A 23,259-nucleotide genomic window follows, 5' to 3' on the forward strand; every position below is an offset into this window, starting at 1 on the left:
ATAGGATGGTGTATATAGACAGTAGTTATATAGGATAATGTGTATAGACAGTAGTTATAGAGGATGGTGTATATAGACAGTAGTTAAATAGGATAGGGTGTATAGACAGTAGTTATATAGGATGGTGAGTATAGACAGTAGTTATATAGGATAGTGTGTATAGACAGTAGTTATATAGGATGGTGAGTATAGACAGTATAGACAGTAGTTATTTGGGATAGTGTGTATAGACAGTATAGACAGTAGCTATATAGGATGGTGTGTATAGACAGTAGTTATATAGGATAGTGTGTATAGACAGTATGTACAGTAGTTATATAGGATAGTGTGTATAGACATTAGTTATATAGGATAGTGTGTATAGACAGTAGTTATATAGGATAGTGTGTAAAGACAGTAGTTATATAGGATGGTGTGAATAGACAGTATAGACAGTAGTTATATAGATTAGTGTGTATAGACAGTAGTTAAATAGGATAGTGTGTATAGACAGTAGTTAAATAGGATAGGGTGTATAGACAGTAGTTATATTTTTTATTTATTTTTTATTTCACCTTTATTTAACCAGGTAGGCTAGTTGAGAACAAGTTCTCATTTGCAACTGCGACCTGGCCAAGATAAAGCATAGCAGTATGAGCAGACAACACAGAGTTACACATGGAGTAAACAATTAACAAGTCAATAACACAGTAGAAAACAAAGGGGGAGTCTATATACAATGTGTGCAAAAGGCATGAGGTAGGCGAATAATTACAATTTTGCAGATTAACACTGGAGTGATAAATGATCAGATGGTCATGAACAGGTAGAGATATTGGTGTGCAAAAGAGCAGAAAAATAAATAAATAAAAACAGTATGGGGATGAGGTAGGTGAAAATGGGTGGGCTATTTACCAATAGACTATGTACAGCTGCAGCGATCGGTTAGCTGCTCAGATAGCAGATGTTTGAAGTTGGTGAGGGAGATAAAAGTCTCCAACTTCAGCGATTTTTGCAATTCGTTCCAGTCACAGGCAGCAGAGTACTGGAACGAAAGGCGGCCAAATGAGGTGTTGGCTTTAGGGATGATCAGTGAGATACACCTGCTGGAGCGCGTGCTACGGATGGGTGTTGCCATCGTGACCAGTGAGCTGAGATAAGGCGGAGCTTTACCTAGCATGGACTTGTAGATGACCTGGAGCCAGTGGGTCTGGCGACGAATATGTAGCGAGGGCCAGCCGACTAGCGCATACAAGTCGCAGTGGTGGGTGGGTGCTTTAGTGACATGGTGTGTATAGACAGTAGCTATATAGGATAGTGTGTATAGACAGTAGCTATATAGGATAGTGTGTATAGACAGTAGTTATATAGGATAGTGTGTATAGACAGTAGTTATATAGGATAGTGTGTATAGACAGTAGTTATATAGGATAGTGTGTATAGACAGTAGTTATATAGGATAGTGTGTAAAGACAGTAGTTATATAGGATGGTGTGAATAGACAGTATAGACAGTAGTTATATAGGATGGTGTGTATAGACAGTAGCTATATAGGATAGTGTGTATAGACAGTAGCTATATAGGATAGTGTGTATAGACAGTAGCTATATAGGATAGTGTGTATAGACAGTAGCTATATAGGATAGGGTGTATAGACAGTAGCTATATAGGATAGTGTGTATAGACAGTAGCTATATAGGATAGTGTGTATAGACAGTAGCTATATAGGATAGTGGGTATAGACAGTATAGACAGTAGTTATAATAGGATGGTGTGTATAGACAGTAGCTATATAGGATGGTGTGTATAGACAGTAGTTATATAGGATAGTGTGTATAGACAGTAGCTATATAGGATAGTGGGTGTAGACAGTATAGACAGTAGTTATATAGGATAGTGTGTATAGACAGTAGTTATATAGGATGGTGTGTATAGACAGTATAGACAGTAGTTATATAGGATAGTGTGTATAGACAGTAGTTATATAGGATAGTGTGAATAGACAGTATAGACAGTAGTTATATAGGATGGTGTGTATAGACAGTATAGACAGTAGTTATATAGGATGGTGTGTATAGACAGTAGTTATATAGGATGGTGAGTATAGACAGTAGTTATATAGGATAGTGTGTATAGACAGTAGTTATATAGGATGGTGAGTATAGACAGTAGTTATATAGGATGGTGTGTATAGACAGTAGTTATACAGGATGGTGGGTATAGACAGTATAGACAGTAGTTATTTGGGATAGTGTGTATAGACAGTAGTTATATAGGATGGTGAGTATAGACAGTAGTTATATAAGATAGTGTGTATAGACAGTATGGACAGTAGTTATATAGGATGGTGTGTATAGACAGTATAGACAGTAGTTATATAGGATGGTGTGTATAGACAGTATAGAAAGTAGTTATATAGGATAGTGTGTGTAGACAGTATAGACAGTAGTTATATAGGATGTGTGTATAGACAGTAGTTATATAGGATAGTGTGTATAGACAGTACAGAAAGTAGTTATATAGGATAGTGTGTGTAGACAGTATAGACAGTAGTTATATAGGATGGTGTGTATAGACAGTAGTTATATAGGATAGTGTGTATAGACAGTAGTTATATAGGATGGTGAGTATAGACAGTAGTTATATAGGATAGTGTGTATAGACAGTAGTTATATAGGATGGTGTGTATAGACAGTATAGACAGTAGTTATATAGGATGGTGTGTATAGACAGTAGTTATATAGGATGGTGAGTATAGACAGTAGTTATATAGGATGGTGTGTATAGACAGTAGTTATACAGGATGGTGGGTATAGACAGTATAGACAGTAGTTATTTGGGATAGTGTGTATAGACAGTAGTTATATAGGATGGTGAGTATAGACAGTAGTTATATAGGATAGTGTGTATAGACAGTAGTTATATAGGATGGTGTGTTTAGACAGTAGCTATATAGGATGGTGAGTATAGACAGTAGTTATATAGGATGGTGTGTATAGACAGTAGTTATACAGGATGGTGGGTATAGACAGTATAGACAGTAGTTATTTGGGATAGTGTGTATAGACAGTATAGACAGTAGTTATAGAGGATGGTGTATATAGACAGTAGTTATATAGGATGGTGAGTATAGACAGTAGTTATATAGGATGGTGAGTATAGACAGTAGTTATATAGGATAGTGTGTATAGACATTAGTTATATAGGATGGTGTGTATAGACAGTAGTTATATAGGATGGTGAGTATAGACAGTATAGACAGTAGTTATTTGGGATAGTGTGTATAGACAGTATAGACAGTAGCTATATAGGATGGTGTGTATAGACAGTAGTTATATAGGATAGTGTGTATAGACAGTAGTTATATAGGATGGTGTATATAGACAGTAGTTATATAGGATAATGTGTATAGACAGTAGTTATAGAGGATGGTGTATATAGACAGTAGTTAAATAGGATAGGGTGTATAGACAGTAGTTATATAGGATGGTGAGTATAGACAGTAGTTATATAGGATAGTGTGTATAGACAGTAGTTATATAGGATGGTGAGTATAGACAGTATAGACAGTAGTTATTTGGGATAGTGTGTATAGACAGTATAGACAGTAGCTATATAGGATGGTGTGTATAGACAGTAGTTATATAGGATAGTGTGTATAGACAGTATGTACAGTAGTTATATAGGATAGTGTGTATAGACATTAGTTATATAGGATAGTGTGTATAGACAGTAGTTATATAGGATAGTGTGTAAAGACAGTAGTTATATAGGATGGTGTGAATAGACAGTATAGACAGTAGTTATATAGATTAGTGTGTATAGACAGTAGTTAAATAGGATAGTGTGTATAGACAGTAGTTAAATAGGATAGGGTGTATAGACAGTAGTTATATTTTTTATTTATTTTTTATTTCACCTTTATTTAACCAGGTAGGCTAGTTGAGAACAAGTTCTCATTTGCAACTGCGACCTGGCCAAGATAAAGCATAGCAGTATGAGCAGACAACACAGAGTTACACATGGAGTAAACAATTAACAAGTCAATAACACAGTAGAAAACAAAGGGGGAGTCTATATACAATGTGTGCAAAAGGCATGAGAAGGTAGGCGAATAATTACAATTTTGCAGATTAACACTGGAGTGATAAATGATCAGATGGTCATGAACAGGTAGAGATATTGGTGTGCAAAAGAGCAGAAAAATAAATAAATAAAAACAGTATGGGGATGAGGTAGGTGAAAATGGGTGGGCTATTTACCAATAGACTATGTACAGCTGCAGCGATCGGTTAGCTGCTCAGATAGCAGATGTTTGAAGTTGGTGAGGGAGATAAAAGTCTCCAACTTCAGCGATTTTTGCAATTCGTTCCAGTCACAGGCAGCAGAGTACTGGAACGAAAGGCGGCCAAATGAGGTGTTGGCTTTAGGGATGATCAGTGAGATACACCTGCTGGAGCGCGTGCTACGGATGGGTGTTGCCATCGTGACCAGTGAGCTGAGATAAGGCGGAGCTTTACCTAGCATGGACTTGTAGATGACCTGGAGCCAGTGGGTCTGGCGACGAATATGTAGCGAGGGCCAGCCGACTAGCGCATACAAGTCGCAGTGGTGGGTGGGTGCTTTAGTGACATGGTGTGTATAGACAGTAGCTATATAGGATAGTGTGTATAGACAGTAGCTATATAGGATAGTGTGTATAGACAGTAGTTATATAGGATAGTGTGTATAGACAGTAGTTATATAGGATAGTGTGTATAGACAGTAGTTATATAGGATAGTGTGTATAGACAGTAGTTATATAGGATAGTGTGTAAAGACAGTAGTTATATAGGATGGTGTGAATAGACAGTATAGACAGTAGTTATATAGATTAGTGTGTATAGACAGTAGTTAAATAGGATAGTGTGTATAGACAGTAGTTATATAGGATAGGGTGTATAGACAGTAGTTATATAGGATGGTGTGTATAGACAGTAGCTATATAGGATAGTGTGTATAGACAGTAGCTATATAGGATAGTGTGTATAGACAGTAGCTATATAGGATAGTGTGTATAGACAGTAGCTATATAGGATAGGGTGTATAGACAGTAGCTATATAGGATAGTGTGTATAGACAGTAGCTATATAGGATAGTGTGTATAGACAGTAGCTATATAGGATAGTGGGTATAGACAGTATAGACAGTAGTTATAATAGGATGGTGTGTATAGACAGTAGCTATATAGGATGGTGTGTATAGACAGTAGTTATATAGGATAGTGTGTATAGACAGTAGCTATATAGGATAGTGGGTATAGACAGTATAGACAGTAGTTATAATAGGATGGTGTGTATAGACAGTAGCTATATAGGATGGTGTGTATAGACAGTAGCTATATAGGATGGTGTGTATAGACAGTAGCTATATAGGATGGTGTGTATATACAGTAGTTATATAGGATAGTGTGTATAGACAGTAGTTATATAGGATGGTGTGTATAGACAGTATAGACAGTAGTTATATAGGATAGTGTGTATAGACAGTAGTTATATAGGATGGTGTGTATAGACAGTATAGGCAGTAGTTATATAGGATAGTGTGTATAGACAGTAGTTAAATAGGATAGTGTGTATAGACAGTAGTTATATAGGATAGGGTGTATAGACAGTAGTTATATAGGATGGTGTGTATAGACAGTAGCTATATAGGATAGTGTGTATAGACAGTAGCTATATAGGATAGTGTGTATAGACAGTAGCTATATAGGATAGTGGGTATAGACAGTATAGACAGTAGTTATAATAGGATGGTGTGTATAGACAGTAGCTATATAGGATAGTGTGTATAGACAGTAGCTATATAGGATAGGGTGTATAGACAGTAGCTATATAGGATAGTGTGTATAGACAGTAGCTATATAAGATAGTGTGTATAGACAGTAACTATATAGGATAGTGGGTATAGACAGTATAGACAGTAGTTATAATAGGATGGTGTGTATAGACAGTTGCTATATAGGATAGTGTGTATAGACAGTAGCTATATAGGATAGTGTGTATAGACAGTAGCTATATAGGATAGTGTGTATAGACAGTAGTTATAATAGGATGGTGTGTATAGACAGTAGCTATATAGGATAGTGGGTATAGACAGTAGCTATATAGGATGGTGTGTAAAGACAGTAGTTATATAGGATAGTGTGTATGGACAGTAGTCGTATAGGATGGTGTGTATAGACAGTAGTTATATAGGATGGTGTGTATAGACAGTAGCTATATAGGATAGTGTGTATAGACAGTAGCTATATAGGATGGTGTGTATAGACAGTAGCTATATAGGATAGTGGGTATAGACAGTATAGACAGTAGTTATTTGGCATAGTGTGTATAGACAGTAGTTATATAGGATGGTGAGTATAGACAGTAGTTATATAGGATGGTGTGTATAGACAGTATGGACAGTAGTTATATAGGATGGTGTGTATAGACAGTAGTTATATAGGATAGTGTGTATAGACAGTAGTTATATAGGATGGTGTGTATAGACAGTAGTTATATAGGATAGTGTGTATAGACAGTAGCTATATAGGATGGTGTGTATAGACAGTATATGAATAGAAAAGGTGTGTATTGCAGTAGTTATTGTTATCACCATACGTTCTGACCTTTATTTCCTTTGTTTTGTATTTATTTAGTATGGTCAGGGCGTGAGTTGGGTGGGCAGTCTGTTCGTTTTTCTATGATTTGGGTATTTCTATGTTTCGGCCTAGTATGGTTCTCAATCAGAGGCAGGTGTCATTAGTTGTCTCTGATTGAGAATCATACTTAGGTAGCCTGGGTTTCACTGGGTGTTTGTGGGTGATTGTTCCTGTCTCTGTGTTTTACATCAGATAGGACTGTTTTTGGTTTTCCACGTTTATTGTTTTGTAGTGTTCGTGTTTATCGGTTTTTATTAAACATGAATCAATAGAAACCACGCTGCTTTTTGGTCCTTCAGATGAAGAAAACCGTGACACCATAATGAGGGGCCTGAATATTTCTTTTGGAGGGGGGGGGGTGGAGAGAAAGGTATTTGGTATTTTATTAGGATCCCCATTAGCTGTTGCATAATTAGCAGCTACTCTTCCTGGTGTCCACACAAAACATGAAACATAATACAGAACATCTATAGACAAGAACAGCTCAAGGACAGAACTACATACATTTTTTTTAAAGGCACACGTAGCCTACATATCAATACATACCCACAAACTATCTAGGTCAAATAGGGGAGAGGTGTTGTGCTGTGAGGTGTTGCTTTATCTGTTTTTTGAAACCAGGTTTGCTGTTTATTTGAGCAATATGAGATGGAACAGAGATCCATGCAATAAGGGCTCTATATAATACTGTACACGTTCTTGAATTTGTTCTGGAATTGGGGACTGTGAAAATACCTCTGGTGGCATGTCTGGTGGGATAAGTGTGTGTCTTAGAACTGTGTGTAAGTTGATTATGCAAACAATTTGGGATTTAACATAGTAATGTTTCTTATAAAAAGAAGAAGTGATGCAGTCAGTCTCTCCTCAACTCTTAGCCAAGAGAGACTGACATGTATAGTATTTATATCAGCCCTCTGATTACAATGAAGAGCAGAACGTGCCGCTCTGTTCTGGGCCAGCTGCAGCTTAACTAGGTCTTTCCTTGCATCACTGGACCCCATGACTGGACAATAATCAAGATTAGACAAAACTAGAGCCTGCAAAACTTTTTGGAGTGTGGTGTCAAAAAAGCAGAGCATCTCTTTATTACAGACAGACCTCTACCCATCTTTACAACCATTGAATCTATATGTTTTGACCATGACAGTTTACAATCCAAGGTAACGCCAAGTAATTTAGTCGCCTCAACTTGTTCAACAGCCAGACCATTAATTACCAGATTCAGCTGAGGTCTAGAATTTAAGGAATGATTTGTATCAAATACAATACTCTTAGTTTTAGAGATGTTCAGGACCAGTTTATTACTGGCCACCCATTCCAAAACAGACTGCAACTCTTTGTTAAGGGTTTCAGTGACTTCATTAGTGTCACGATCGTCGTAATGAGTAGACCAAGGCGCAGCATGAGTAGAGTTGCACATATTTTAATAAACTGAAACTCACCAAAACAATAAAGCACAAACGAAACGTGAAGCTACTGGTGTGCACTCAGGCAACTAAATGTAGACAAGAGCCCACAAATACCAATGGGGAAATGGCAACCTAAATATGATCCCCAATCAGAGACAACGATGAACAGCTGCCTCTGATTGGGAACCGTATCAGGCCAACATAGAAATACAATTCCCCTAGATGACCCACCCTAGTCACTATCACGCCCCAACCAACATAGAGAATAAACCGCTTTCTATGGTCAGGGCGTGACAATTAGTTGTGGTTGCTGACGCGTATATGTTTGAATCATCATCATACATACATTGTCACGCCCTGGTCTTAGTATTTTGTGTTTTCTTTATTATTTTGGTCAGGCCAGGGTGTGACATGGGTTAATTATGTGGTGTCTTTTGTCTTGGGTTTTTTTGTAGGTATTGGGATTGTGGTAGAGTGGGGTTATCTAGGAAAGTCTATGGTTGCCTGAAGTGGTTCTCAATCAGAGGCAGGTGTTTATCGTTGTCTCTGATTGGGAACCATATTTAGGCAGCCATATTCTTTGAGTGTTTCGTGGGTGATTGTTCCTGTCTCTGTGTTTGTTGTCATCAGATAGGCTGTTTAGGTTTTCTCACGTTTATTGTTTTGTTAGTATATTTCATGTATAGTTTCTTTATTAAAGAACCATGAATAATAACCACGCTGCATTTTGGTCCGCCTCTCCTTCGACGGAAGAAAACCGTAACACACATGCTGTGTTTAATACCAGTGGCAGGTCATTGGTAAAAATGGAAAAGAGTAGAGGGCCTAGAGAGCTGCCCTGTGGTACACCACACTTTACATGACATTAGAGAAGCTTCCATTAAAGAGTGAGTTGAGTTCTATTAGATAGCTTTGAATCCACGATATGGCAGAGGTTGAGGAGGCCAAGGCAGGAAGGGAGGGAGAGAGAGAGAGAATGAGGAGGGGAGGTTGGGAGAGAATGAGGTTATTTGGTATTTTACTAGGATCCCATTAGCTGTTGCAAAAAGCAGAAGCTACTCTTCCTGGGGTCTACACAGAACATGAAATAATACATAACATTAATAGAAAAGAACAGCTCAAGGACAGAACTAAACAAAAAAATGAAAGGCACATGTAGCCTACATATCAATACATACACAAACTATATGGGTCAAATAGAGGAGAGGCATTGTGCCGTGAGGTGTTGCTTTATCTGCTTGTTGTTTATTTTGGCAATATGAGATGGAAGGAAGTTCCATGCAATAAGCGCTCTATATAATACTGTACTCTTCCTTGAATTTGTTCTGGGTTTGGGGACTGTAAAAATTTAGAAAAGTAGAGGGCCAAGGCGGCTGCCCTGCAGTACACCACACTTTACCTGGTTAACATTAGAGAAGCTTCCATTAACTATTCATGAAAATCGCAAATGAAATGAAATAAATATATTAGCTCACAAGCTTAGCCTTTTGTTAACCTTTCTGATCTCCCCATCCCGGATCCGGGTTCGTGAATACAGACTCAAGCTCATTACCATAACGCAACGTTAACTATTCATGAAAATCGCAAATGAAATGAAATAAATATGCCATCTCTCAAGCTTAGCCTTTTGTTAACAACACTGTCATCTCAGATTTTCAAAATATGCTTCTCAACCATTGCAAAACAAGCATTTGTGTAACAGTATTGATGGCTAACGTAGCATTTAGCATTAGCATTCAGCTGGCAACATTTACACAAAAAAACAGAAAAGCATTCAAAAAAATCATTTACCTTTGAAGAACTTCAGATGTTTTCAATGAGGAGACTCTCAGATAGCAAATGTTCAGTTTTTCCTGAAAGATTATTTGTTTAGGACAAATCGCTCCGTTTTCTGCGTCACGTTTAGCTATGAAAAAACCCCTGTATCCAGGATTGTGTAAATCTATCAGCAAGCTCATTAGCATAACACAACGTTAACTATTTATGAAAATCGCAAATGAAATGAAATAAATATGCCATCTCTCAAGCTTAGCCTTTTGTAAACAACACTGTCATCTCAGATTTTCAAAATATGCTTCTCAACCATAGGAAAACAATCATTTGTGTAAAAGTAGCTAGCTAGAGTTAGCATTTCGCGTTAGCATTTAGCGTTAGCATTAGCGTTAGCATCCAGCACGCAACATTAACAAAAACATAAAAGCCTTCAAATAAAATCATTTACCTTTGAAGAACTTCTGATGTTTTCAATGAGGATACTCTCAGTTAGATAGCAGATGCTCAGTTTTTCCAAAAAGATTCCTTGTGTATTAGAAATAGCTCCGTTTTATACATCACATTTGGCTACCAAAAAAAATCCATAAATTCAGTCCTCAAAACGCAAACTTTTTTCCAAATTAACTCCATAATATCGACTGAAAACATGGCAAACGTTTTTTAGAATCAAGCCTCAAGGTGTTTTTCACATATCTCTTCATTGATACATCGTTCTTGGATACATGCTTTCTCTCCTGAATCCCAGGAGAAAATGACCGCACCTGAAGATTACGCACAAATTTAGACAAAGGACACCGGGCGGACCTCTGGAAAATGTAGTCTCTTATGGCCAATCTTCCAATGATATGCCTACAAATACGTCACAATGCTGCTAAGACCTTGGGCGAACGACAGAAAGTGTAGGCTCATTCCTTGCGCAATCACAGCCATATAAGGAGAGAATGGAAAACAGAGCTTCAGAAATTCTGCTAATTCCTGGGTGATGCATCATCTTGGTTTCGCCTGTAGAATGAGTTCTGGGGCACTTACAGACAAAATCTTTGCAGATTCTGAAACTTCAGAGTGTTTTCTTTCCAAAACTGTCAAGAATATGCATAGTCGAGCATCTTTTCGTGACAAAATATCACGCTTAAAACGGGAACGTTTTTTATCCAAAAATGAAATAGCGCCCCTAGAGCTCTAAGAGGTTAACAACACTGTCATCTCAGATTTTCAAAAAATGCTTTTCAACCATAGCTACACAAGCATTTGTGTAAGAGTATTGATAGCTAGCATAGCATTAAGCCTAGCATTCAGCAGGCAACATTTTCACAAAAACAAGAAAAGCATTCAAATAAAATAATTTACCTTTGAAGAACTTCGGATGTTTTCAATGAGGAGACTCTCAGTTAGATAGCAAATGTTCAGTTTTTCCAAAAAGATTATTTGTGTAGGAGAAATCGCTCCGTTTTGTTCATCACGTTTGGCTGAGAAAAAAACCCGAAAATTCAGTCATTATAACGGCAAACTCCAAATTAACTCCATAATATCGACAGAAACATGGCAAACGTTGTTTAGAATCAATCCTCAAGGTGTTTTCACATATCTATTTGATGATAAATCACTCGAGGCAGTTTGGCTTCTCCTCTGAACCAAATTGAAAAATGTACGCACCTGGAGATTACGCAATAGTTTCGACGGAGGACACCGAGCGGACACCTGGTAAATGTAGTCTCTTATGGTCAATTTTCCAATGATATGCCTACAAATACGTCACAATGCTGCAGACACCTTGGGGAAACGACAGAAAGTGTAGGCTCATTCCTTGCGCATTCACAGCCATATAAGGAGACATTGGAACAAAGCGCATTCAAAATCTGGCTCACTTCCTGTCTGAAATTTCATCTTGGTTTCGCCTGTAGCATTAGTTCTGTGGCACTCACAGACAATATCTTTGCAGTTTTGGAAACGTCAGAGTGTTTTCTTTCCAAAGCTGTCAATTATATGCATAGTCGAGCACCTTTTCGTGACAAAATATCTTGTTTAAAACGGGAACGTTTTTCATCCAAAAATGAAATACTGCCCCCAGAGGTTCAAGAGGTTAAAGAAAACTCTGAGTTTTATTAGACAGCCAGCCAGCCAGCCAGCTAGCCAGCCATATCTTGGATTCAGAGCTGAGGTTAAAAAGCCATAACACATATGTTTTTTCAACAACAGGTTATGGTCAATAATATCAAATGCTGCACTGAAATCTAACAGTACAGTTCCCACAATCTTCTTATCAATTTCTTTCAACCAATCATCAGTCATTTGTGTCAGTGCAGTACATGTTGAGTGCCCTTCTCTATAAGCATGCTGAAAGTCTGTTTTAATTTGTTTACAGAGAAATAGCTTTGTATTTGGTCAAACACCATTTTTCCAACAATTTTCTAAGAGTTGTCAGCAAGCTGATAGGTCTGCTGTTAGAACCAGTAAAGGCCACTTTTTTTCAATTTCATAAATTAATCAAGTGCAGCGTCTGGATGGTCCTTATTAATCACGTCAGGCGAACAAATATTTTTAACATTATCGCCATAAGAGTCACAGCTAAATATTTTGTATGATCTCTTATACATTATTTTAGGCCCAGTTTTTGGAACTTTGGCTTTCCTGGATATAGCCACTATATTGTGATCACTGCATCCAATGGGTACGAATACAGCTACAGAACAAAGTTCTACAGTATTAGTAAAAATATGACCGATACATGTGATTGATCTTATCCTGTAGTGTTTGTAAACACCCTGGCGGGTTGATTAATAATCTGAACCAGATTACAGGCATTGGTTACAGTGAGAAGCTTCCTCTTGAGTGGACAACTTGATGAAAACCAGTCAATATTCAGATCCCCAAGAAAGTAGACGTCTCTGTTCACATCACATACACTATCAAGCATTTCACATGTATTATTTAGGTACTGACTGTTAGCACCTGGTGGCCTATAGCAACACCCCACAATAAAAGGCTTTAGATGTGCCAGGTGAACCTGCAACCACAACACTTCAATAACACTTGACATAAGATCTTCTCTAAGCATTACAGGGATATGGCTCTGAATACATACACCAACACCTCGCCCATAAACATTTCAAATCAAATCTAATTGTATTAGTGACATGCGCCGAATACAACAGGTGTACACCTTACAGTGAAATGCTTACTTACAAGCTTCTAACCGACAGTGCAGTTTAAAACAATACAGACAAGAATAAGAAATAAAAGTAACAAGTAATTAAAGAGGAGCAGTAAAAAATAACAATATATACAGGGGTGTGTGGAGGCTATATACAGGGTATTACGGTACAGAGTCAATGTGGAGGTTATATACAGGGTATTACGGTACAGAGTCAATGTGGAGGCTATATACAGGGTATTACGGTACAGAGTCAATGTGGAAGCTATATACAGGGTATTACGGTACAGAGTCGATGTGGAGACTATATACAGGGTATTACGGTAAAGAGTCAATGTGGAGGCTATATGCAGGGTGTTACGATACAGAGTCAATGTGGAGGCTATATACAGGGTGTTACGGTACAGAGTCAATGTGGAGGCTATATACAGGGTGTTACGGTACAGAGTCAATGTGGAGGCTATATACAGGGTGTTACAGTACAGAGTCAATGTGGAGGCTATATACAGGGTGTTACGGTACAGAGTCAATGTGGGGGAAATATACAGGGGTTACCGGTACAGTGTCAATGTGGAGACTATATACAGGGTGTTACGGTACAGAGTCAATGTGGAGGCTATATACAGGGTGTTACGGTACAGAGTCAATGTGGAGGCTATATACAGGGGTACAGGTACAGAGTCAATGTGGAGGCTATATACAGGGGTACCGGTACAGAGTCAACGTGGAGGCTATATACAGGGGGTACCGGTACAGAGTCAATGTGGAGACTATATACAGGGGGTACCGGTACATAGTCAATGTGGAGGCTATATACAGGGGGTACCGGTACAGAGTCAATGTGGAGGCTATATACAGAGGTACCGGTACAGAGTCAATGTGGAGGCTATATACAGGGGGTGCCGGTACAGAGTCAATGTGGAGGCTATATACAGGGTATTACGGTACAGAGTCAATGTGGAGGCTAAATACAGGGTATTACGGTACAGAGTCAATGTGGAGGCTATATACAGGGTGTTACGGTACAGAGTCAATGTGGAGGCTATATACAGGGTATTACGGTACAGAGTCAATGTGGAGGCTAAATACAGGGTATTACGGTACAGAGTCAATGTGGAGGCTATATACAGGGTATTACGGTACAGAGTCAATGTGAGGCTAAATACAGGGTATTACGGTACAGAGTCAATGTGGAGACTATATACAGGGGGTACCGGTACAGAGTCAATGTGGAGGCTATATACAGGGGGCACTGGCACAGAGTCAATGTGGAGGCTATGTACAGGGTATTACGGTACAGAGTCAATGTGGAGGCTATATACAGGGGGGTGCTGGTACAGAGTCAATGTGGAGGCTATATACAGGGGGTGCCGGTACAGAGTCAATGTGGAGGCTATATACAGGGTGTTACGGTACAGAGTCAATGTGGATGCTATATACAGGGGGTACCGGTACAGAGTCAATTTGGAGGCTATATACAGGAGGTACCAGTACAGAGTCAATGTGGAAGCTATATACAGGGGGTACCGGTACAGAGTCAATGTGGAGGCTATATACAGGGGGTGCCAGTACAGAGTCAATGTGGAGACTATATACAGGGGGTACCGGTACAAAGTCAATGTGGAGGCTATATACAGGGGTACAGGTACAGAGTCAATGTGGAGGATATATACAGGGGGTGCCGGTACAGAGTCAATGTGGAGGCTATATACAGGGGGTGCCGGTACAGAGTCAATGTGGAGGCTATATACAGGGGATACCGGTACCGAGTCAATGTGGAGGCTATATACAGGGGGTGCCGGTACAGAGTCAATGTGGAGGCTATATACAGGGTGTTACGGTACAGAGTCAATGTGGATGCTATATACAGGGGGTACCGGTACAGAGTCAATTTGGAGGCTATATACAGGAGGTACCAGTACAGAGTCAATGTGGAGGCTATATACAGGGGGTACCGGTACAGAGTCAATGTGGAGGCTATATACAGGGGGTGCCAGTACAGAGTCAATGTGGAGACTATATACAGGGGGTACCGGTACAGAGTCAATGTGGAGGCTATATACAGGGAGTACCGGTACAGAGTCAATGTGGAGGTACATATACAGGGGGCACCGGTGCAGAGTCAATGTGGAGGCTATATACAGGAGGTACCGGGACAGAGTCAATGTGGAGGCTATATACAGGGTATTACAGTACAGAGTCAATGTGGAGGCTATATAGAGGGTATTACGGTACAGAGTTAATGTGGAGGCCTTAAACAGGGTATTACGGTACAGAGTCAATGTGGAGGCTATATACAGGGTATTACAGTACAGAGTCAATGTGGAGGCTATATAGAGGGTATTACGGTACAGAGTTAATGTGGAGGCCTTAAACAGGGTATTACGGTACAGAGTCAATGTGGAGGCTATATACAGGGTATTACGGTACAGAGTCAATGTGGAGGCTATACACAGGGTATTACGGTACAGAGTCAATGTGGAGACTATATACAGGGGGTACCGGTAAAGAGTCAATGTGGAGGCTATGTACAGGGTATTACGGTACAGAGTCAATGTGGAGGCTATATACAGGGGTACCGGTACAGAGTCAATGTGGAGGCTATATACAGGGGGGTGCTGGTACAGAGTCAATGTGGAGGCTATATACAGGGGGGTGCTGGTACAGAGTCAATGTGGAGGCTATATACAGGGGGGTGCTGGTACAGAGTCAATGTGGAGGCTATATACAGGGGGGTGCTGGTACAGAGTCAATGTGGAGGTTATATACAGAGGGTACCGGTACAGAGTCAATGTGGAGGTTATATACAGTGGTTACCGGTACAGAGTCAATGTGGAGGTATATATACAGGGGGCACCGGCACAGAGTCAATGTGGAGGCTATATACAGGGGGTGCCAGTACAGAGTCAATGTGGAGGCTATATACAGGGGGTACCGGTACAGAGTCAATGTGGAGGCTATATACAGGGGTTACCGGTACAGAGTCAATGTGGAGGCTATATACAGGGGGTGCCAGTACAGAGTCAATGTGGAGGCTATATACAGGGGGTACCGGTACAGAGTCAATGTGGAGGCTATATACAGGGGGTGCCAGTACAGAGTCAATGTGCGGAGGCACCGGTTAGTTGAGGTAGAATGTTTTTTATATCACCTTTATTTAACCAGGTAAGCCAGTTGAGAATAACACAATAACACAATAGAGAAGTCTATATACAGTGTGTGCAAGTGGAGTAAGATTATGGAGGTAAGGCAATAAATAGGCCGTAGTGGCAAATTAGCAATTAAACGCTGGAGTGATGGACGTGAGGAAGATGAATGTGCAGGTAGAGATACTGGGGTGAAAAGGAGCAAAAAAATAATAACAATATGGGGATGAGGTAGTTGGATGGGCTATTTACAGATGGGCTATGTATAGGTGCAATGATCTGTAAGCTGCTCTGAGATATGACTCCTGCTTCAGTGATTTTTGCAATTCATTTTTGCAATTAGTTTTGCAATGTACATGTAGGTAGAGTTAATTAAAGTGACTATGCTTAGATGACAACAGAGAGTGGCAGTGGTGTGGGGAGGGGAGGGGAGGCAATGTGAATAGTCTGGGTAGCCATTTGACTAGATGTTAAGGTGTCTTATGGCTTGGTGGTAGAAGCTGTTTAGAAGCCTTTTGGACCTAGACTTGGTGCTCCGGTACCGCTTGCCATGTGGTAGCAGAGAGAACAGTCTATGACTGGGGTGACTGGAATCTTTGACAATTTTCAGGGCCTTCCTCTGACACTGTCAGAAGCATTCACACTAGCCTTTGTTGTGCCTTGCTGTCTCTTCTATATATGTTATATCCTTGTATTGTTACTGCTGTATCATAAAATAAATAATCTTAGTGAGTCTCAGAAATGGTTTAATATATGAATGTTATCTGATGCTAGCAAGTTATTGATTTCATTAACCTTATTTCTAAGGCTACATATATTAATATGGGCTATTTTCAGCCCTTTCCTGGGTAGCTTATCAGAGATAGACATAATATTGAAAAGAGGAAACAAAGCAAGATAAAAACTATACATTCAGCCGTCCATTAATCAGTTGGTGTGTGCTGCGGGTTTGAAGCTACAAACAGAAAAGCTTGGCTCTCACATCCCTTCCAGGCATCTGGGACGGAGGGTGTACAATGAGCCTGTCATAGCAGATGTAAGCAATGGCCCAATGTGTTCTGGCAGCTTTCATGGCTGGGATCAGATCTCTTCTGGTGCACAGCTTCGGGATAGTCCTCGTTGAGGAAGATATACGTTCCTCTCAAGTTCTTGCCTCTTTCCAGAACAGCTACCTTGTCCTTGAATTCAGGAACTTGACCATTATCGGCCTGTGCCTATCACCTGGGAGAACTGCCGTTCTCCTGTTTCAACTCACCGAGCTGACCCTGGGAGAACTGTGAACTGTTCTTCAGGTCCTGGACCTCTTTGGTTAGGTCGCCCATTCTTTTATTAGTAGAATCCATCAGTATTTGACAAAACTCGTGAACCAATTTTCTTGTTGGAAAAACAACTTGCAGGTCGATTTTTGTTCATTTAAAATATCATTCATGTGTGACAGAGAGACACCACTGTCCTCAACGAGACCTCACCATACCATATTATCACCATACCATATTATCACCATACTGAGGGACCTCACCCATACCATATTATCACCATACCATATTATTGCCATACTGAGAGACCTCACCATACCATATTATCACCATGCCATATTATCACCATAGTGAGGGACATCACCATACCATATTATCACCATAGTGAGGGACCTCACCATACCATATTATCACCATGCCATATTATCACCATACTGAGGGACCTCACCATACCATATTATCACCATAGTGAGGGACCTCAACATACCATATTATCACCATACCATATTATCACCATACTGAGGGACCTCACCATACCATATTATCACCATACTGAGAGACCTCACCATACCATATTATCACCATACTGAGGGACCTCACCATACCATATTATCACCATACTGAGAGACCTCACCATACCATATTATCACCAAACTGAGGAACCTCACCATACCATATTATCACCATACTGAGAGACCTCACCATACCATATTATCACCATACTGAGAGACCTCACCATACCATATTATCACCATACTGAGAGGCCTCACCATACCATATTATCACCAAACTGAGGAACCTCACCATACCATATTATCACCATACTTATGTGCCAATACAATATATATTGCGATGTTCATGATTATACAGGACCAGTCAAAAGTTTGGACACACCTACTCACTCATTCAATGGTTTTTCTTTATTTTTACTATTTTCTACATTGTAGAATACTAGTGAAGACATCAACACTATGAAACGACACATATGGAATCATGTCGTAACCAAAAAAGTGTTAAACAATTCAAAATATATTTTATAATTCAGATTCTTCAAAGTAGCCACCCGTTGCCTTGATGACAGCTTTGCACACTCTATTGCAATGTAGAAAATTGTTTTGTTTTTTTAAGTTAAAAAAATAAAGAAAAACCCTTGAATGAGTATGTGTGTACAAACTTTTGACTGGTACTGTATATCATTTTCGATTCAATATTGTGATTTTATTGTGTTTCCATGTTCCAAACATATTTCTCAACATGTCTGATGCAGAGTGACCAGATTGAACAATGAGAACAAAAATGATATCCCGATATGTAACTGTACCGATTTTTTCCCAAACATTAGTACACCGAGTGTACAAAAAATTTGAATAATCCATTGTATTTTATTTAACCTTTATTTACATCTGCTCTTTCTATGACACAGACTGACCAAGTGAGTCCAGGTGAAAGCTAGGAGCCCTTATTGATGTAATTTGTTAAATCCACTTCAATCAGTGTAGATGAAGAGGAAGAGACAAGATAAAGAAGGATTTTTAAGCCTTGAGACAATTCAGACATGGATTGTGTATATGCCATTCAGAGGGTGAATGGACAAGACAAATGTAATTGCCTTTGAACGGGGTTTGGTAGAAGGTGCCAGGAGTGTTTGAGTGTGTCAAGAACTGCAACTCTGATTGGTTTTTCATTATCAACAGTTTCCTGTGTGTGTCAAGAATGGTCCAACACCCAAATGACATCCAGCCAACTTGACACAACTGTGGGAAGCATTGGAGTCAACATGGACTAGCATCCGTGTGGAACGCTTTCAACACCTTGTAGAGTCCGTAACTCAAGAAATTGAGGCTGTTCTGAGGGCAAAAAGGGGGTGGCACTCAATATTAAGAAAGTGTTCCTAATGTTTTGTACACCCAAGTGAAAGTCACCCAGTAAAATACTTCTTGATTTAAAGTCAAAACGTATTTGGTTTTAAATATACTTAAATATCAAAAGTAAAAGTATATGCTATAAATAATTTCAAATTCCTTATATTAAGCAAACCAGATGGCACAATGTTATTTTTCATTGATAGCCAGGGGCAAACTCAGACGTAATTTACAAACTAAGCATTTGTGTTTAGTGAGTCCGCCAGATCAGAGGCATTAGCAGAGTTTCTCTCACGGATCCAGTCAAGGCTTCTCTCACGGAGCCAGGCAAGGCTTCTCTCAGAGTCAGGCAGGGCTTCTCTCAGAGCCAGGCAGGGCTTCTCGCACAGAGCCAGGCAGGGCTTCCCTCATAGAGCCAGGCAGGGCTTCTCTCACAGAGCCAGGCAGGGCTTCTCTCACAGAGCCAGGCAGGGCTTCTCTCACAGAGCCAGGCAGGGCTTCTCTCAGAGCCAGCCAGGGCTTCTCTCACAGAGTCAGACAGGGTTCTCTCACAGAGCCAGGCAGAGCTTCTCTCACAGAGGCAGGCAGGGCTTCTCTCTGTATGGTAATAGCTTTGGTATTTAGATGGTATATGGTAATATAGATGCATATATTAAAAGCAGCTCTCATACCTCAAATAGTTATTTTTTCTCAGTATCTTCAGACTGAATACCCTATCTGTCCTCTCCATTGTCATTTTGGAGAATAATGTACATAAAAGAATCCAGCTATGCCGCCTCGCTGAATGGAAATACCATACTTTATTCAGATGGCAATTATTTGGTTATTGAACCAGTAAAATCTCTAGATCAATCAATTTCTATTCAGCCTATTAGACCCCTCAGACACAGTAGAACCATTTCTATTCAGCCTATGAGACCCCTCAGACACAGTAGAACCATTTCTTTTCAGCCTATTAGACCCCTCAGACACAGTAGAACCATTTCCATTCAGCCTATGAGACCCCTCAGACAGTAGAAAAGGTGTAGAAGAATATCAATGGGACTTTATACTTTATCAAATATATCTTATTTGGTGTGAAGGCATACCATTAACTAATTCCTTCAAATTCAAATCTGGACCTCAAAGCCAGTTCCACTGCTTTAAAAAAATATATTATCCTCCAATCCAGGACTGATTTAGACCTGGGACACCAGGTGGGTGCAATTAATGATCAGGTAGAACAGAAAACCAGCAGGCTCCATACCTCGTAGGGTCAGAGTTGAATACACCTGGTCTAGTGGGTATTTATGTTTACATGATCCATAAAACAGTAAATATATACTGAGTGAGCCATTCAATTCGTATGTTAGAGAGCCTAATACATCCTTAATAAAAAGGGTTTAGTAGCAGAGATCAGAACAGTACGAAAAACATCTAAACGGCTTTAGAGGAGAATATGTTACATTTGGAGACATAAGAAAATAGAAAAGAAGAGAAGAGTCAGCAGCATCTGAGGTAAGGATGCTGGTGCAGTCTCGGTATTATTCGGGGGTCCTCGACTATAAAGAGCTCGTGATGGACCAGTAACTCATATCACGACCACCGTGTGATGGAGCCGCGGCCAGTAGAAGCACCGGGATAGGTTGGGGCTGAACCGGGAGAGGCGAGAGGTTTTGACCTGAACTGCCGCCGACATGAAACACCGGGAGAGGCGCGAGGTTAGGGCTGAACTGTTAACGACATGAGAGGCGTGACTGGAGGTTCGGGTCATGCTTTGTAATAAATTCTTACAGTCTGTATATGGAACCAAAGCCTGTGCCTGAGGCTATCGGGCAAACCATAAGATTCTAGTTATTGGACATGAATTACGCGCAAAATACGCATTTGGTTACCTAACGTTATTAGCCTACCAACAATTTCGTTATGTACACAAACCAAATGTAATTGGTAACAACACTCACAATTACTTAATGATTTACAGCCCCGTACTGTGTCCACAAATGCTCATAAAATCTTAGTAACCTAGTTATATTATATTACTCATCGTTACTGTCAAAATGAACGTCGTCTAGCCTACTATCAGAATATTATTTACTCAACAAAATCAAGCCAAAGCATATCGTATGTCACACATACATATGTTGAATCATAAATTCAATAGAGTCCGTGCATTTAGACTAGAGTACGATAGGTCAGGCTACTTACCGTGGAGATGGCGCAGCGGACCACCAATATAAATGTCAAATAAACTGAAGCATCCATCCTGTCATTTGAATGGTGACACGTTTGAATGTCGTTAATGTTTTACAAACTCCTGGACACAAACCAAACTCCTGGACGTTTCCATCAAACAATTTGAAATTAAAGTTTTCTTTATGCAGAGTTCGCCCCAGCGAAGCGGCTTGACAGACGGGCTGTGGAACACAACTTCTCCTCGGTGGTACACAACAACCGCTCCGTGGTGACAGTGCACATTGCGCACTGAAGAGTTTAATGTAATGGTTTATATATACACTAGATGACCCATAGGGGGCGCTGTGTTGAAGCAGCCGCACCTACATGTTGGTACCAGAACTGTAAAAATATTTAGAAAGCTATAGAAATACATGTATTAATGTCTACATTCGTTTTTGCCACGTTTATTGTATTACAGACATCTTAATGCATACATTGAAATTATATTTGTGAGCTAAACATAAACATTTCAACATATCAAAATATTTTCCTTAAAGTATATATTTTTTGATTGCTAATGTTACTGTCCCCACTACAACAAAACAGTACTTAAAAACATTTCATTTTATCCTTGAAAAGATCAATTGAAATACTGTATACATGTAGGACTGATCCTACTGGATATGACTTCATAGCCTTTCAATGGCCAATACATACAGTTGAACTCGGAAGTTTACATACACTTACGTTGGAGTCATTAAAATTGTTTTTTTTAAACTTGTTTTTTAACCACTCCACAAATTTCTTGTTAACAAACTATAGATTTGGCAAGTTGGTTAGGACATCTACTTTGTGCATGACACAAGTCATTTTTCCAACAATTGTTTACAGACAGATTATTTGACTTATAATTCACTGTATCACAATTCCAGTGGGTCAGAAGTTTACATACACTAAGTTGATTGTGCCTTTAAACAGCTTGGAAAATTACAGAAAATTATGTCATGGCTTTAGAAGCTTCTGATAGGCTAATTGACATCATTTGAGTCTATTGGAGGTGTACCTGTGGATGTATTTCAAGGCCTACCTTCAAACTCTGTGCCTCTTTGCTTGACATCATGAGAAAATCAAAATAAATCAGCCAAGACCTCAGAAAACAAATTGTAGACCTCCACAAGTCTGGTTCATCCTTGGGAGCAATTTCCAAATGCCTGAAGATACCACGTTCATCTGTACAAACAATAGTACGCAAGCATAAACACCATAGGACCAGGCAGCCGTCATACCGCTCAGGAAGGAGACCCGTTCTGTCTCCTAGAGATGAACGTACTTTAGTGTGAAAAGTGCAAATCAATCCCAGAACAACAGCAAAGGACCTTGTGAAGATGCTGGAGGAAACCGGTACAAAAGTATCTATATCCACAGCAAAACGAGTCCTATATCTACATACCCTGAAAGACCGCTCAGCAAGGAAGAAGCAGCTGCTCCAAAATCGCCATAAAAAGCCAGATTACAGTTTGCAACTGCACATGAGGACAAAGATCGTACTTTTTGGAGAAATGTCCTCTGGTCTGATGAAACAAAAATAGAACTGTTTGGCCATAATGATCATCGTTATGTTTGGAGGAAAAAGGGGGATGCTTGCAAGATGAAGAACACCATCCCAACCGTGAAGCACAGGGGTGGCAGCATCATGTTGTGGGGGTGCTTTGCTGCAGGAGGTACTGGTGCACTTCACAAAATAGATGGCTTCATGAGGTAGGAAATGTATGTGGATATATTGAAGCAACATCTCAAGTCATCAGTCAGGAAGTTAAAGCTTGGTTGCAAATGGGTCTTCCAAA

General features: G+C 39.7%; 1 protein-coding gene and 1 long non-coding RNA gene across 2 annotated transcripts in view; both read right to left on the minus strand.

Moving 5' to 3' along the window:
- LOC149977361 (uncharacterized) overlaps positions 1-10,596 on the minus strand; it is a 290,909-nt gene extending 280,313 nt beyond the window's left edge. Inside the window, exons 1-2 of the long non-coding RNA XR_016486522.1 lie at positions 10,292-10,596; positions 9,862-9,923 (exon numbers count right to left, since the gene is read on the minus strand). This is a non-coding gene — a long non-coding RNA (uncharacterized LOC149977361). The remainder of the gene's footprint in view (positions 1-9,861; positions 9,924-10,291) is intronic.
- vipr1b (vasoactive intestinal peptide receptor 1b) overlaps positions 1-21,696 on the minus strand; it is a 196,626-nt gene extending 174,930 nt beyond the window's left edge. The window contains 1 exon segment of the mRNA NM_001124642.1: positions 21,446-21,696. Within this exon segment, the coding sequence (NP_001118114.2) occupies positions 21,446-21,502 (57 nt within the window). The 5' untranslated portion in view covers positions 21,503-21,696.
- Between the last annotated feature and the right edge of the window lie 1,563 nt (positions 21,697-23,259).

The sequence above is a fragment of the Oncorhynchus mykiss genome, chromosome 15 (assembly GCF_057628025.1).
Source record: "Oncorhynchus mykiss isolate SJ-2025 chromosome 15, ASM5762802v1, whole genome shotgun sequence".
NCBI classification, from domain to species: Eukaryota; Metazoa; Chordata; class Actinopteri; order Salmoniformes; family Salmonidae; genus Oncorhynchus; species Oncorhynchus mykiss.